At 41.8% G+C, this 17,887-nt stretch overlaps 1 protein-coding gene across 2 annotated transcripts in view; it reads left to right on the top strand.

The window, feature by feature from the left end:
- Positions 1 to 16,478: 16,478 nt before the first annotated feature.
- SPAG9 (sperm associated antigen 9) overlaps positions 16,479 to 17,887 on the top strand; it is a 226,480-nt gene continuing 225,071 nt past the window's right edge. Inside the window, exon 1 of one of the 2 annotated variants that reach the window (XM_003340183.4) lies at positions 16,479 to 16,975. In XM_003340183.4, the coding sequence (XP_003340231.1) occupies positions 16,673 to 16,975 (303 nt within the window). In that variant the 5' untranslated portion in view covers positions 16,479 to 16,672. The remainder of the gene's footprint in view (positions 16,976 to 17,887) is intronic. The other variant, XM_001363821.4, reaches the window with a different exon arrangement.

Raw genomic sequence — 17,887 nt, forward strand, 5'->3', positions numbered from 1 at the left:
CTGCTTGATCACATGGGTCGATGGAGATATGACTGGGGATATAGACTCTAAACGATCACCCTGGTGTAATTATCAATAATAGGGAAATAGTTCTTGATCAATGACACATGTAAAACCCAGTGGAATCGCATGTTGGCTATGGGAGGGGGATGGGAAAAGGGAAGGGAAAGAACATGAATCATTTAACCATGGAAAAATATTCTTAATTAATTAAATAAACTTAAATTCTTACTTAAATAAATAAATAAGAATGGTTGATGGTAGAGAATAGCAAAGGTTGGAACCAGAGTTGTCTGAATCAGAGTCTATATACTGAGCTCTGTCATCATGGGTTGAGCTGAGTACCATCAGGAAACAGCTCTTCAATAAAAGAGCAAGTCATATGGGGAACAGTGGATAGAGTCCTAGTTGCATCTATTGACCATCTGAGATGCAGGAACAAGGGGGTTTTGGGTAAGGCTCCTTGGAGACCTTTATGGGAAGGACTGAGATACATTGCCTAATTATTTGGATTTTTAAAAAATTTAATTGATTTTTTTTTAACCCTTACCTTCCATCTTGGAGTCAATACTGTGTATTGGCTCCAAGGCAGAAGAGTGGTAAGGGCTAGGCAATGGGGGTCAAGTGACTTGCCCAGGGTTACACAACTGGGAAGTGGCTGAGGCCAGATTTGAACCTAGGACCTCCCATCTCTAGGCCTAGCTCTCAATCCACTGAGCTACTCAGCTGCCCCCTAATTGATTTTTATTAGTAAAATGTTAATACCAGCATTAGGAATGTTAGTAGAAAAATGAAATTTCAGTTGTTTTCTTTCATAAAAAGACTTGATTTTATTGACTGTAGCAGTTAGTGAAATAATCTTAACATAAATGGGTAAACACCCATTATTTGTTAAATTCAACCTTCTTATCAATTTTTGCTTACTATTTCCTAGAGAGGGGAGGGAAGGGAGTGAGGGAGACAGTCTGAATCTTATAATTTCAGAAAACATATATTGGCAATTGTTATTACATATAATTGGGAAAATATAACATCTGAATTAAAAAAAAATTTTTTAATCTTCTTTCACTTTACCTAGAGAACTGAAAAGAGGCAAAATACTTTCTATATTACCAGTGTCTCATCCTTGCTGATAGTAACCATGACTTTTAGAGAGGCTATTTCTGTAGACTATGTTGTTTTAAACATTTATCTGTTTGGATAAAATATTAACATCTGGATAGTCACTGATATCTCACCCAATTCTGCTTATTTGAATTCTATTTCTGAGGCTGAAAATAGAGGGAAGAGAGGCATGTAAGTGGCACAGTACATTGAGAACAGGGCCTGGAATCAGGAGGGCCTGGGCTCAAAATTCTGCCTCAGACACTTTCTAGTTTATGTGATCCTGGGAAAATCATTTAACTCTCTTTGCCCAGCCCTTGCCCCTCTGTCTTAGAGTTGTTACTAAGACAGAAAGTAAGGGTTTAAAAACGAAATAGAGGGAAGACAAGTCTAGAAGGAGAACAGGTTTTAGGGCTTTATGAAAGCAATTTGAAATTTGTTGGTATAAACAGGCTAGGGATTCAAGCTGCATATTGAATTAAGTATATTGGAAGAAGAAAGAGAATGATATTCATAATAATCGGGATCAGATACCTTCTGAGATAGGAGTTGATAAAGAGGCCCAGACTTCAGTGGGTAAGACTTGAGGTAGTTTGCTTTCCCTTTCAAACCACTGGCTACCATTTTTGGCATTGGAGAAGGGAATATGGAGAGGAGTTCAAAAGAGGATCTGCTCCCTGAGAGAGCTAAAAGGAAGCCACAGACCAAGAGGAAGTGAGGGGGAAGCAAGTTTCACAGGCATGATTACTCACTCCAAAGGTTCAGTGGATGACTGACAGTTCAGTCTGCCTGTCTGGACACTGCCTCAGCTTCTGGGATCACAGATTTAGAACACAAGTCATCTAGTCCCAGGCTACTGAACCAGATTAAACTGTAATTGGGATAGTTTACAAAATAAATAAAAATACAATAGAACAGAGATAATTTTGAGTCAACAGGCGGCTGGCAGGGATCCTTATATGTGATTTAGTGGCCAATTTGTTTCTATTTGTTTGACACCACTTATCTAGTCAAACTTTATTTGACAGAGGAGAAAACAGATGCCTGGAGAGGTTAAGTGACTTGCCCAATGTCATTCATCTTCTGGGATAGTCTAGATTCCAAGAAAATCCTTTCAATAAGTCTGTGCTATTCTCCTCCCTGCTCCCCTCAATATACCATAAAAAATCCATTTTGTCTCATACCTCTCAATTATATTTATTGTATTTATGTTATATCCTGGGGGTAGAATGTAAACTCAAAGCAGGCAGCTGGGTGGCTCAGTGGATTGAGAGACAGGGTCAGACACAGGAGGTCCTGGGTTCAAATATGGCCTCAGACATTTCCTTGCTCTGTGACCCTGGGCAAGTCACTTAATCCTCATTGCCTAGCCCTTACTGCTCTTCTGCCTTGGAACCAATACACAATATTAATTATAATACTGAAGTAAGGGTTTAAAAAGAAAAAAAAATGTAAAATCAAGGACAAGAACTATTTTTTTGCTTTTTCCTGACCCCATTGATGAACAAAGTGTTTTAGACATGGTAAGTGCATAACTAATTCTCTGGATTGCTCTGGATTGCTTGGATGTCATATCTACAAGCTCTTTGAAGGGCGGGGTCCTATCTAATCTAAAAGTTGTATTCCCTCTAGCAGTGAGTACACCCAGCCAGAAGTTAATGTTTACTGAGTTGCCCTAAATTCTTTGGATTTCCAGTCAGAAGACCAGAACTAGTATCTGATTTTTGCTGCTTGTGACCTCATGGCAAGTCTTGAGGGCCTCAATTTCTTCATTTGTAAAAGGGGGGTTGAACCAGATTATAATCTCTAAAATCACTCTCAGTCCTAAATCCTGAGTCTTTATCATATCGAACGTCTTGATTTTTGCTTTATAAGATATGATTACTCTGGACATTATAGAATTGGGATGTATAGGCCTCTATTCATCCCACAGTGGGAATGGGAAGGGGAATGGGACAGGGACTGTACATGTGTCCAGTGGCTCATGCATCCCATAGAAACGGTCCAAGATACTAGAATCTCAGACTCTATAACATAGAGTTTCTATCCCAACAGGCTTTTTCAGCCTTAACAGAGCTCAGGCAGGCATGGCTGCTTGGAGGATATCTTCCCATCTGCAATTCCCTCTGCTTCTTTACATATTTAGCCCTTTCTCCTTGGCACTTGAACAATTCTTTCAATAGGAGTGAGGAGGACTCCTTACTACCACTTATTTGAAAGGCCTCATGCCACAGGTAGCCCTTAGAAGGCCTTCCATATTTAGCTCTAGCCAGCTCTTCATGGTCCTATGTTCTGGGCAGCTCCCCAGGAACACTCCTTCCCTTGCAAGAAGAAAGAAGATTGGCAACTGGAGAAGAAAAATCCATTGAAATGACTTTTAGGGCTCCAGTTCCATAGACAAACAAGAAGAGAAACCCTTATCTGTAAAATGATGAAGTTAGATAGAATGGCCTCTACAATAACCTTCCATTTCTAAATGTAAGCTGCTATGAATGTTTTCTGCCTTTATCTCATTATAGTTATGGTGCTCAAGAATCAATCATTATGAAATTTGACTTTGATTCTTACCCAGATCACCCAAGAGGGAGTAACACTCAAATGGGAGATAGATAGCAAGGGCTTGCTCCTGGGAGAAGAAACTCTGCATTCCCCTTTTATGTGGGTGGGAATCCTTTTTCTGTTGAATGTGTAGCTGAAATAGGCTATGTCTTTGAAATTGCCAGATTGAAACAATCTCACTTTCTTGACACACTGTCCAAAAGCTGAAGGTCCTCTTCACCTACTGTCTGAGCACTATGAACAAGGCTTGGTACCCATTTTGGCCCTAGAACTTTTCAGTTTTAGGTGTAGGTGGTAAAGTTTCCAGATCCTGAGTTCAAATCTGGACCCAGATACTTACTAGTTGTATGACCCAGGGCAAGCTACTTAACTCTATTTACCTTCGTTTCCTCACTTGTAAAATAAGCTAAAAATGGAAATGGCAAACCACTCCAGTATCTTTGCCAAAAAACACCCACTGGGGTCATGAAAAGTGAGACACAACTAAATATAATAATAATATAAAAAATATAATAATAACTCTACTCCATCCTGGGCAATGTTATAAACATTTATTAATCACCAATCCTGTTAAGTGCTGGAGTTAAAGAGACAAAACCAAAACAGTTTCTGACCTCAGGGAATACATATTCTATGTATACAACAACATGGCCACAAATAAGAAAATATAGTATATACAAATTAAATACATATACTGAGTTTTTGGCTTAGGTTTGGAGAGAACATTAGCAAGTGGGAGGATCAGAATAGATGACTCAGCAGGAAGAGGTAATTTAAATTTAGACCTGGAAGGGACCTTGGGAGGCCACTGAGTTCAATCTCAAAGAGAGATTAAGTTGCTCATCCTACCTCCTTATTTGCTAAGTAATGGATACTGGTTTTGAATTCAGGTTTTTTTTTTACCTTTTTTAAAAATTTAAATTAATGTATTTAGTCAATTTATAACCTTATTTTTTAGTTACAAGAATCATATTATTTCCCTCCCTCCCCTGCTCCCACTCTTCCTGTAGCTTGTAAACCTCAAATTTCCTTAGACTTATAATTGTTGGTAATTTCACCATTGGGATATTTCATACTTGGAAAATTTCTTACTGATAGTCTATTGGAATGGGAACTCCATTGGCATGGGAGGTTCCTTCTCTTCCCTTCTTAAGATTACTTTAGGACAGAAACCCTTTGCTGAACAATGGAAAGGACTTTGACCTATGCTTAAGCATAGAACAGGAATTTCTTTGAGTCTTGATTGATTTAGAATTGATACAATGGAGATACTTGGAATAAATCTCCACTCTATTCAGTCCTAATAGGATTGAGTAAGGGCTGCAGCCTAGATCAAAATTTAATTATTCCAATCTCTACCATACTCAAGTTAACAGGATTTAGAAAGGGCTGTAGCAAAGGAGTATAGATTTAATCAATTGAAAATATGACCTTCAACAGACATGTGCAAAAGCCAGAAACCTCTGGGCGGTCCTGGGTTAAGCTAGAGCCTCCATTGACAGGGAAATTGATGAAGAGTGATTGGTAGATGTGAGGACTGAGGGGAGGCAACTTGGATGGTGTCCTTAAAGATAGGAGGGTCTGGAGACTCAGGGGAGAGGATTGAGTTTTTTGGTCGGTGTGGTTCCTGGGCTCTGAGGAAGCTTGCTCTGAAGGAAGCTGAAGGTGGGGGCCTCTGAGACTGTTTCTCCATTTTGGACACGTGAGTGAAAGGGACTGATCTCTTTTCTTTGCCCCAGCTATCTAAGGGCTTGGGCCTTTTGGCCCAGCCTAAACAGAAGGGGTATTTAAGCCCTATTCCCTTCTCTCCCCTTTCTCTCTCTATATATATCTCTAATTCCTTTCTTGCTCCTATTGTAATTAAACTCCAAAAAAGGCTGACGGCTGACTTGAGTTTTTCATTTAGGAATTACATAGCTGATTCCTTGGCGACCTTAAATTAATATATATCAGTCTTTTAAAGTGATTCCCTTGTAACAAGCTCCACGTAGTTTCACTGGGTATTACATGTGTCCTTGATCAAAACCTATTTCCATGTTGTTGGTGTTTGCATTAGGATGTTCATTTAGAGTCTCCATCCCCAATCATATCCCCTCAACCCATGTGATCAAGCAGTTGTTTTTCTTTGGTGTTTCTGCTCCCACAGTTTTTCCTCTGGATGTGGATAGTGTTTTTTCTCATAGATTCCTCCGGGTTGTTCAGGATCATTGCATTGCCACTAATGGAGAAGTCCATTACATTCGATTGTACCACAGTGTATCCCTCTCTGTGTACAATGTTCTCCTGGTTCTGTTCCTTTCACTCTGCATCACTTCCTGGAGGTTGTTCCAGTCCCCATGGTATTCTTCCACTTTATTATTCCTTTGAGCACAATAGTATTCCATCACCAACATATACCACAATTTGTTCAGCCATTCCCCAATCCTCATTTTCCAATTTTTTGCCACCACAAAGAGCTCATCTATGAATATTCTTGTACATGTCTTTTTCCTTATTATCTCTTTGGGGTACAAACCCAGCAGTGCTATGGCTGGATCAAAGGGCAGACAGTCTTTTAGTGCCTTTTGGGCATATAAACTCAGGTCTTTCTGATGTAAATCAGATTACTTATCCACTGGGACATGCTAACTCAATTTACCTAAATTTTGAAGAAAAGTAAATATTCTTAGAGGTGGATGTGAGGATGAATCACATTCCAGGTACCAATATGGGAGATAGATCTGTGAGAAACCATGAATAGCCAGCACTGAATTCTAGCCTTGGAGTTGTGAAGACCTGAGTTTGTATCCTGCTCCACATACTTATAGCTGTGATCCTTGGCAAATCGCTTATTTTTTCTCAATCTCAGTTTCCTCATCTATAAACTACATATAAAAATAGCATCTACCTCCTAGAGTTGTTGCTAGTATTGGATGGTAAAGGGTTTTGCAAACCTCAACATGCTGTATAAACTTCAGCTATGATTATCAAATAGGCCAGCTTGGCTAGAACATAAGAGTACTTAAGACAAGTAATGTGATAAGTCTAGATAGGTAGTAAATACTGGAAAAATACTTTAAATGCTGAATATATGTGTTTCTATTTTACCTTAGTGGCACAATGAGGTAGGAAAGGAGAAGTTTAAAATTAGGGATAGGGTAAGTTCTTCTGGACAAGTTCTGGAAGGGATGGGAAGAGCATAGGATTAAAGATGTAAACAGAAGGGTTGATATCTCAGCCAGGAGAGGGCCCCCCCCCATTACCTTCAACACTTAATGTTGGAGCTGGGGAAGGAGAGAAAGCTAGAAGCTGAGCTAGAAGAGTGGAGCCTTGGAATAGAGGAAGCACAATATGGGTTCTTCCTGAGTTCAAATATGGTCTCAGACACTTACTAGTTGTGTGACCTTGGGCGAGTCACTTCATCCAGTTTGCCTCAGTTTCCTCATCTGTCAAATGAGCTGGAGAAGGAAATGGCAAACGACTCCAGTATCTTTGTCAGGAAACCTCCAAATGGGGTCATGAAGAGTCAAGCACAATTGAAAACCACTGAACTCTACTCTGTCCTACAAATTTTTTTTTCCTTTGAAGGTCCTCATTTGAGAAGGAGGGGTGATGGATTAGGGAAGAAGGCTGGAGAATATTCTCAGAACAGCCAATCTGAGAAGTGGGGTAGGGAATCAATTAGGGAAGAGCCAAAGGTTTATAGCAGTGGAGGGTCCTGGAAACCTCCAGACCTGCTCTTGTCAGGGAGCCACATCCACAGAATTATTGCCCAGGATAATGAGAATGGGGGAGGAAGAGAGGAATTAAATAGAGACAAACATAGAAGTTTTGTCTTCTTGGGTTTGAGAGTTTAGCTCAGTATCCTCCAGTCTTCACCTTTAGCTGGAAAAAAACCCTTACACTTCCCAGGAGCTTTTGCTGCTCATACAAGGTTACAAAAGTTGTCCTTATGGCCAAGAGGTGACCTGTATATCTTTAATTACACAACTCAATACTGGTCCAGGAGAGTCATCTCCTCTCTAATCACAAGGTTACCAAATGACTCAACCACAAACCTTTCCTTCCCTCCCTTACTCCCAAACATAACTTGCTCCTATAGAAGACAGTACAGGAGGCTTTTGTCCCTGGTTACTCCTAGGGAAACCAAGGCACAGAAAGCAAGGATGCCTGGATGGAGACTACCAGAAGAAGTCAAGGTGGTATGAAGATTAGGGTAATGTCTTTGCATCCCTCTATAGCCAGTGCCAACAGAAACAGAGAGAAGGCACCTGGTTCTTGATATGAAGCCAGAAGGTCAGCATTCCTATCATTCATAGACACACATACAGCCAACTCCATCTGATAAACATTTACTAAATATCTCTTGTATGCAAGATACTGTGTTACATGCTCTGGCCTATGAGCTCCTGCCTTGGTTCTCATAGACTAAATAATCTAACAGAAGGTTTGGGACATATAGGCAAGGATGCTATCAGACATAACCCTCTAAGTGCAAAAGAATAAAAGTATTAAGAGAAATGTGAGTGGAAATTATTTTTGACAGGGTAGAGTGCTTCGGAGGAGAGTGGCTCTTGATTTGAACTTTGAAGTAAGGGAGGGAGACAGAGATGGAGGTCATGGGAGTCCATTTTTAGCATGAACAAAGGCATGGAGGGAAGACAAAGATGGGGTGTGATGAACAGTCCAATTTTTCTGAAGGTAGAGTAAAGCTAAAGGGAAGAAGGATGAGATGAAGTAAAATAATGTTTGTTGAATTGGAAGGCAGCCTAGATTGTCATAGGTCTTATGGAGAGGGTAGGGCGGATTAGGGGATCAATTAAATGAGTTCTCTAACCTCTGTATAATTAGAATTTTGCTCCCCAGAACTCTTTCCCAGCTTCCCATGTTTCTTCTCATGTTATGCACTAAAATAGGGAAGATATATTTTTGTGTAGCTCCTCCCTCTCTCTCTCTCTCTTCTCCCAAAAACCCAGCTGTGGAGGTTGGGTGAGAGTCAGGCAGGAGAATTTTACCCATGTGTTTTTAATTAGGCTTTCTAATTTCATTTCTTTTATTTCTTCTACTTCAGGTGATTAATAAATCTTATAAAATGTTATATTTGGAGTTATTGGATATTAATTTTAATCTTACATTTTTGGTGAGTCACAAAGGGATAGAATCCTTGATCTTCTTTTAAGATAGTCTTTGAGTAAAGATAGAAATTAGATTATTTTGAAAAAACAAACATGTTTCCTCTCTGCCACAGTCTTTTACCCTCCCCCTCCAAAGGGACTCTTTTCAGTAGTGGGGACCCACCCACATGAGGAGCCAAGCTGGCAGCCATCCACCCGCCCACCCACTGCTGTTACTGCTGCTGCTACTGCCACCTGCATTTGACCAGACACTGGCTGGGGGTCCTTGAGAGCTGTTCTCTGTGTGGCTGGTAAAGTATAAATCTTCCCTTTCCATTATATTGTTAATATCTGCATGCTTGCTGCTGCCTTGGAAGCTTAGGTGTTTCTCTTAGGCAAAAATTAGCTTCCTCAGGGCTTTCACCTGGGAGTGAAAATCAGGCTCTTAACTCCCTGCCCACATAGCTGGGGAGAACAACCAAGGGGAGCAGCAGTCCCCTGCCCACATGACAGTGGAAGCAAGCAACTCCCTGGCATTTTTACCCCTAGTGGGGAGGGGAAGGAAGGTTACTCTTCCAAAACTTTTAACTTTACCTAGTATATACTAGGGGAGCACCACCTACAGATAGGACATAGAATTGCAAGCATGGCCCAGTTTCCTGCCTATCTCAAACAGCTCCTATTCCTGGAGAGCATTACTGAGCTTGCACAGCTCACAGTTTTAGGATGTCTTTTCATGCTGCTGTTCCTGAGGGTTCTTGTATTAATAGGATACCTTGCAGTTGATAGCTTGAGTAATCTTAAGATTCAGAGGGGAGATTCATCTCCCTATACCCCCTTGCCATTTTGGCCTGCCCAGTCTCTGCAACATCGCCAATATGGGGTTCATCCACAGTATGCTCAATGCAGGTATGGGGAACCCCAGAAATGTGAACAAATGAATCTAGATGGATGATGATACTCGGGAGGGGAAGGAACCTTAAAGGGTCTGGAGGTGAATTTTAAGTCTTTTCAGCCTCCATTTGCCTTATTGATGTTAACTATTTTAGTTTGTTCCCCTCTAAATAGTGAAAAAGTCTCTGTAACACAGCATGGCAATTGGAGAAAAGGACTCTTGAATTCATTGCTCATATCCTGTCACATATATTGTATTTGCTGATTATCTTAAGATTTACTTTTGTTTTTAAGTTTACATATTAATTTAATTTATAATATTCTGTTATACTATGTCACTTTCTGTTATTATGTTTTGGGTGTTAGTTATATATTCTGTTGCACTGTCTTTATACTGTCCTATGCCTGGACTGTAGAAAATACCATTATAAAAGCCCATAAACTAGTTGGACAAAGCCTGTATTAATAACCTTAGAAGTTGATGTGCTCTTATGATTTTGGGGGATTTTGGTACTTCTTTGAATGTGCATTAGCCACTATACTACTTTTTTAAAAAGCTGTTAATTGGTGAAAATCATGTGCACTCACACTGTAGATCATGGCCAAGTTAAAAAGGAAATGGATCTCATTTTTGGGTGAGAAATCTTTGTATTTTGCCTCTCCTTGGCTAACACAGTATATCACCAATTGTGAAATATGTTTGATTTTTAAAAAATTTTATTGTTTTTCCTTGTATGTGCAATGCAGTATTTGAGTTTTCTTTTTTCTCTCATTTTTTGTAGTTGAAGCACATGCTACCAGTATTAATGGTTTTTTGATTTTGCACTAGGGTAAGTTTAAAATGTCCATTAGCCCTAATGTCAATGCATACCCAAAAAGCTTTAAACTATGGAAACCTGCCTTTGATTGTTAAATATTATGGAACTTTGATTAATGATTGTGTCTGATTCCAGGAGAAGGGATCACAAAAGAGCCACTGCACAGTGCCAAGGAGCACAAGGTCAAGGAGACCAACCAATCCCAGTGAGATTGATGAGATTCTTCTCCAAGACAGGGGACTTGAACTTATTTTTGTGTTTGAGGAAGCAGCTATTTGCAAAGTCAAATGTAGGATTCCCTCATTCCAGATCTAGACGTCTACCAAGTACCTCAGTTTGGTTGCCATTTTGGCTCCCCTATCCCTAAGAGCAAAGGTAGAATCAGACCAAGGAATCATATTTCCCATCTACTTCAAAATTTAGTCCCTTTTCTTTCTTTTATGGTATGGCCATTTTCTGTAGTCCTGGCTGCTGATTGGGTAAGTGCATAATTGCTACTACATGCTTGTGGGACATAAATCACTTTAATTGGGCCCCGATTCAAGGACCTGTTATGGGCTTATTCTTCCTAACTTAGAATTTTTATACATGAGAGTTACACAAGAGATATTTTATGTGTCATCCAGAAGTTACTTTATTTTCTTTTTTTATGTTTTTTATTTTTTGACAATTGATTTATATACCTCATAACTCAGCCATGTATCCGAGGTCATCCATGTGTTGTTGGTCAACACCCTCCTCAGGGGGGATTGTATTATTGTCATAACATTCTAAGTTTAAAAAGTCTAGGTTTATAAAAATTTTTCTTGTTTGAGAGTAATTTTAAGATAAGAAACTTACTACCTCCCCAAATCAAGAAAGTGAACTGTTTGGAGAAGGTACCATATAAAGATGCCTGCAGAAACCATACATTGCACCAAAAGATCCAGAATGAACTTTGGGATGTAGCAAAAAAAAAAGAAAGAAAAAAAGTGAGGGGTTGGATGCATTTATTTTGAATGTTCACTCTTATGCCAAAGGGGATTGCCCCAATTTTTTTTTTGTCAATGTACCTAGCAATCATTGGTTTTGTTCTTTCTCTTTTATTTCTCTTATCCCCAAAGTATTGTAATTTCTCCCTAGAAACTGCAATATTGTATGTACCTCTAGTTAAAGATTTTTAGATATATAACTTGGTTATGTGAAATGACTCATTGGGGAAACTAGGCATGTAAATCTAGGATATTTCTACATGTTTGTTTCCCAATGGAATCACAGTGGGGATTTTATTTTTTCTACTTCAAGTGATTATTAATAAATCTTATAAAATATGCTTGGAGTTATTTGGATATTAATTTTAATCTTACACCTCCTAAAGTAGATTTTTGTAGGTTATTGATCTTTGTTTGGAAGCATCAAAAGGAGTCTCTCTAGATTTCTGACCAAATATAACTAGTCAACATCCTTCAGGTTCATACAGAATAGGTCAAATCCTAGGGGCTGAGCTTTCTCTGATTGTCTTATTGCTCCTAACTGGAATTACTTTATACTCTGTAAATCTAGTATACTCATGGTATTGCTCATATCCAGGTATCCCTGGCTATAGGTAATGGGATTTGCAAGAATCACTGAATTTGAGAGTTAGAAAGGGACCTTGGTGGCCATCTAGTCCACCCATACATATAAGGAATCCCCTCTATAAAATACTAGATGAGTGGTCACGTGATCATTGTTTAAAAAACATCCAAGAGGAGGCTGGGAACTTGCTTCTTCTTGAGGTATCATTCCACTTTTAAATAGTTGTCATTGCATGTTTTTTTTAAGATACCAAGTCTAAGCTTCCTTTAAAAATTTTTTTAAACCCTTACCTTCTTTTTTCTAAGGCAGAAGACCAAGGGCTAGATAAATGGAATTAAGTGACATGTCCAGGGGGGATCACATGCAGTTAGGAAGTATCTGAGGTCAAATCTGAACCCAGGACCCCATCTCCAGGCCTGGATGTCTATCCATTGTGATACTTGGCTTCCCCCTAAACTTGCTTTTGAAACTTTTACCTACTGCTCCTGGTGGTGCTCTAGTGAGCCAAACAAAAAACTCTCCCATTGCAAAATTTTCATAGCAAGTTTTCTGATCCTTTCTTCTGCAATTGTATTACACTTGCAGGCATATATTTCTTATGACTCTTGTTAGTTTATGTTTTGAGAACAGAGACTATGGCTTATTTCATCTTTGTTGTCCTAGCAGTTAGCACAGTGCCTTGTACTTAACATTATAAACTTAGTAAATATTTGTTGAATTTTTTTAATGGGTGTATGATTGTTAGGATTGTTGGTCAGGTGGCTAAGTGTCAAGCCCCAAGAACCTTCTCTCTGTCTTCCAAGTCCTAAGCAAGAGTATCTAAGACATAATCCTTCATTTTGACACCTTCTGCTAACCTCTATCCAAGTCATTTTTCTTCTTCATTGTACCTGTTTCTCTAGAAGTCTAAAAGGGAGAAAAATCCCTGTATCCCTGAGTAATACACAGTCCCACACTCAAAGTACTGTAGCTTAGACTCCTCTTATCCCACCTTCCAGGTAAACATACTTAGTGGGGCTGCTGAACAAGCAAAACCCTGCCTGAAGCACTTGCCTCCACTGTCTGAATAAGTCATTGGCTTGATTTGCCAAGAAAAATGTTGTACAGGAACTATGTAGATTATCTTCTTTTTATTTTTTTTTCCCCCTAGGGGAGCATGATGCATCAAGAAATCCCCTTCTCTCAGTTAGGAGAACTCCCTGGCTTGGAAATGCCCAGAGTTGGGTCTGGTCATGCATATATTTGCCTTTGCCATATTCTATTCTTTAGGAGGAAATTGCCCAGTATCCTAACAGTTTCCATCTCTTAAACTGGGGAAGTCCAATATCAGGTTTCCGATCTTTTATCTGGACTCGGAAAAGGAACCTGAAAGCAGAAGGTGGTCAGAACTGAGGTCCAAGAACTCTTCTCTTATGTGTCCAGGTTTTCTATTTCTTTCCCACTGCCTTGCTAAGCTCCAGGAATGTAGGCCCTTGATGCTGTGTTCCAGGTGGAAGGGAGTGGGAAGAAAGGTTTGGGTGGGCAGACAGAGAGACAAAGAAAGAGACAGTGATAGATCCAACAAGCAATATAACTTCATCCTTGAAATTTAACACAGTCACAAAATTTATACTGATAATGAAGCCCCTGAGGTTTGATTTCTTCTCCCTAAGAAGTCAGGTGGGTCCCAGAACTCCCTCATGTTCAAAACTTTTTCACTCTTAAGAGTCTTGGCATAGGACCCTGGGACACAAATTTTCTACTTTTCTCTTTAAGAAGTTGAGTTCAGGAATCTCTACAAGTATGGTCACCAAATACCCCCTAGGGTCAAGTGGATCCCTTCCACAGTAATTCAAAGTCCCAAACAAAGACCTCTTATTTTAACCTACATAATTTGCCATGGTTTACCCCAGGTCACACCCTCTATGTTTACATTATAGCAATATGTATACACATCACATCTTTTACTCCCTATTGTCAATAGAATATAAACTTCTTGAATTAAGAGAAGAGATTTTTTTTTTACTTTTAATCTTCAGTGACTTGAACATTTTTGGGGGTGAAAGGTACTGAACCTGTGATTTTACTTTTAATTAAAAAAAAACCCTTTATTTTCTGCCTTAGTAAAAATTCTAAGATAGAAGGGCAAGAACTAGGCAAACATGATTAAGGGACTGGCCCAGGGTATCACAGCTAGGAAATATCTGAGGTCATATTTGAACACAGATCCTCTTGACTCTAGGCCTGGTCCTGAATCTAATGAGCCACCTGACTTAGCCCAGAACTTGTGATTTTATTGGTATGAGAAACTCCTACTGAAGAAATTCTTTTCACCAGTGCCTATGGACAACTCTTCAGCAATTTAGTCTTAGAGAATTGACAGTGGTACTAAGAGGTTCAGTGATTTTCATCTGAATCACACAGATAGTACTTGTTAGAGAAAAAGATTTGCACCCAGATAGTCCTGGCTGGAGATCAGTTCTTCTTCTTTTTTTAAATCCATTATTGCCATGTTGTTTTCCAGTTTTGAACACAGTAAGAATTTAATTAATGGTTGCCAAATTGAGGTAGCTAGATCAGGATTGGAGGAGACAGGAGAGGAATGCCAGGGTCACCATCCTGCAATATATTTTGAGACTGTAAGAAAGTTCTCTCTTGCAGATACTTTTTGAGGAGAAGGAGAAAGGAATACAGGACAGGAATAAAGTGGGGGAGGTCAAACCCACTTAACTGTTTTTTGTTTTATAGTTAATTATTTTTTTCAGGTTACTCTATTTTTCACCAATTTTCACATACATTTTCCTGAAGTTATATGATCCAAAAATTCAGTCCACATAAGATACTTCTCAGTTCTAGAGCCTTGTAGATACAAAGAAATGCAAATAGGGTTCCTGCCCTCAAGGAGCTCATCCCAAAATGAGTTAAATGTCAAGCAAGCAACTATGTATATAGTTAAAAGGGAAAGGGAACAAGCACCTACTCCGTGTCAGCCTCTGGGCTAAGCACTATATAAAGAGCAAATATATAAAAAGGCTATATACAGGATAAATTGGAGATAAATGAGGGAAGGGACTAGAACTAAGGAGGGTTGAGAAAGGCTTCTGAAAGAATGTGGCATATTAGCTGAATCTTGGTGGAAACTAGAGTATTAAGGAGGATCGGAAAAGGCTTCTAGAAGAAAGTGAAATACGAATCCAGTCTTATATGAGCCAGGGAAATGGTGTCAAGGAGGGAGTAAATCCCGGACATTGTAGACAGTGAAAACGAGGAGGTAAGGGTAACTAGATAGCTCAATGGAGAGATAGCCTGGCCAGGAGACAGGAGGTCCTGGGTTCAAATTTGACCTGACACTTCCTAGGTGTGTGTGTGACCCTGGGGCAAGTTGCTTAACCTCAAATGCCTTTTCTGCTCCTCTGTCTCTGCACCAATACTTAGTATTGATTTTAAGACTGAAGGATAGGATTTTTTAAAAAGAAAGAAAAAATTAGGAGGAAACTAGGAGAGAGAAAAGCGGTAATGTTAGAAAACCCTCCCGTTTATGTATCTAGGAACTCGAAGGATCCTGGAAGGGGTCCATGCATAAGCCACTCCCAGGCTTTTGTATGCACTAGGTGACCTTTAAGGTCTCTTTCAATTCGGTTGCATCATCCTCGGCTTCGGATGCAGTCCCAGTGACCTGACACTTTTGGCACCTCAGGGTATTCACTTCTAGAGGTTTCATCCCAGTCCCTCTCCGAACTTTTTTTCCCCTTCCTCATCCCCCTCCTCCTCTACTTTCCTACCCCAGCTGGCCTCTCCCCCTAAGGAGCCCCTGACGCCCTTTCTTCCAGAGCTTTACAGGAAAGGGTGGAAAAGGAAGGGGGCAGAAGAGAGGAAATAGCACACCCCTCCCAAAGCAGAGGAGATTCACACTCTCATCGGGTCAGAATTTCCGAAGGAGGCCAGACAGGGTGTTAACCTCCCCGCCCACCCCAAAGACAGATTCCGCCTTTCCCACCAAATCCCGCTCTCCAAAACTGGACAACTCCCAAACCACTCCTCTAAGACCATCCCTCCCACGGATGGCCCCGCCCACAAACCACAGCAAGTCACGCCCATTCCAGGAGTACCCTCCCCTCCTTCCAAATGGAATTTCCCCCTCCTTCTATTCGACCTTCCCCTATAACCTCTCCCTCTGTGTGAGCCACGCCCATTCCCTCAAGCCCCACCCACAAGCAACAGTGGTGTGATTTCTTTTCTGCAGACCTTTGCACCGTCCAAATTCTAGACGCCTTCCACCCCACGTGCCCCAGACTCGGGTGGGGGAGGGGGGAAAGGATGATATAGGATTTTCCTCCCTCCTCTAGCCCCTCCTCTTTCCTTCGCTTTACCGATGACATAAGGCCCTTTTTGCCTCGCCTCCCGGGAAAGCCCCACCTCACGCGGCCGCTGCGGCCGGCAGGAGCCCCGCCCCTTTCTGGTGACGCGGCAGCCCGGAGCCCCACCTTCCGCCGGTGACGAGGGCGGCGCGCCACTGGCTAGGCTGCTCGGGCAGTTGGCGGCGCTGCGGCGGTGGCAGCGGGTGGCAGTTAGGGCGAGCAGGCTTCCCTCCCTCCCTTCCTCCCCTTCTCCCCTCCCCTGCCGGGCCCGTGCAGTCTCCCCGGAGCCGGGCTGGGCCGCGCCGGCACCATGGAGCTGGAAGATGGCGTGGTGTACCAGGAGGAGCCCGGCGGCTCCGGGGCCGTGATGTCGGAGCGGGTGTCTGGCCTGGCGGGCTCCATCTACCGCGAGTTCGAGCGCCTGATCGGGCGCTACGATGAGGAGGTGGTGAAGGAGCTGATGCCGCTGGTTGTGGCGGTGCTCGAGAACCTGGACTCGGTGTTCGCGCAGGACCAGGAGCACCAGGTGGAGCTCGAGCTGTTGCGGGACGACAACGAGCAGCTCATCACCCAGTACGAGCGCGAGAAGGCGCTGCGCAAGCACGCCGAGGAGGTGAGCAAGCGATCGAGGGAGGGAGGGACCGACCCACGGGGCGAGGCGAGGCGAGGGCGGCGGGGAGGAGGGGAGCGCCCGCCCGCCGCCGCCGCCGCCGCCGCAGCAGCAGCCAGGCCGAAGACGTCTGCCCTCCTCGCCCCCAGCGAGCTCTGGCTTGACTCGCCCCGCAGTGCTTTCCCGGGGCAGCAGCCCCTTTTTATTCGGGCTCCCCCTGGTCATCTCGGGCCTTGCTCGTGGTTCAAGTTTCCACCCCGAGGAGTGAGCTGGTTTTGTTTTTCCATGCAGCGTCTGGCACTCGGTCAGCATAATAAATGCCTCTGAGTGAAGTATTTTTTTTTAAACTCCTAGGAGGAGTTGTTGACCCCGTCCTCTTGAGTCCAGGTGTTGTTGCATTAGGCCTCTCCTTCGCCCCTGAGTCAGGTAGATAACCTTGGACAGTTCCCTCCTTCACCTGTTGTGGATTCTCAAAGCCTGAGAGAGAGCGGGGCTGGGCTAGGGAGAACGAGAACTAGTGGGGTGGGCAGGAAGGAAGAGAAGGACCCTCCTCTTTTTCTGCCCCGTTTCCTTTTGCAGAATAAAGTTTTTCAGGTAGCTCTGGTTGCCAGAATCTTTGTGTAACTTGGAAGGGAAGCAGAATTTGTGTCAATAACAAAGAGCATTTATTAAATGCCTACTATGTGCCAGGCGCTGGGGAATACAAAGAAAGACAAAAATAAAAACAAAACAACACACACTCCATTTCCACTTTCAAGGAGTCCACCCACAGCCTCTCGGAATAAACAACATGCAAACAACTTTGTACAAACAAGATTTATATTCGGTATAAATTCGAGGAATTCTCCCAGAGAAGGTATTTAGATTATAAGGAGAACTAGGAAATACTTGAAGGAGGAAAGAACCCTAGATTAG

Source organism: Monodelphis domestica, chromosome 2 (assembly GCF_027887165.1).
Source record: "Monodelphis domestica isolate mMonDom1 chromosome 2, mMonDom1.pri, whole genome shotgun sequence".
In the NCBI taxonomy this organism is placed as follows: domain Eukaryota; kingdom Metazoa; phylum Chordata; class Mammalia; order Didelphimorphia; family Didelphidae; genus Monodelphis; species Monodelphis domestica.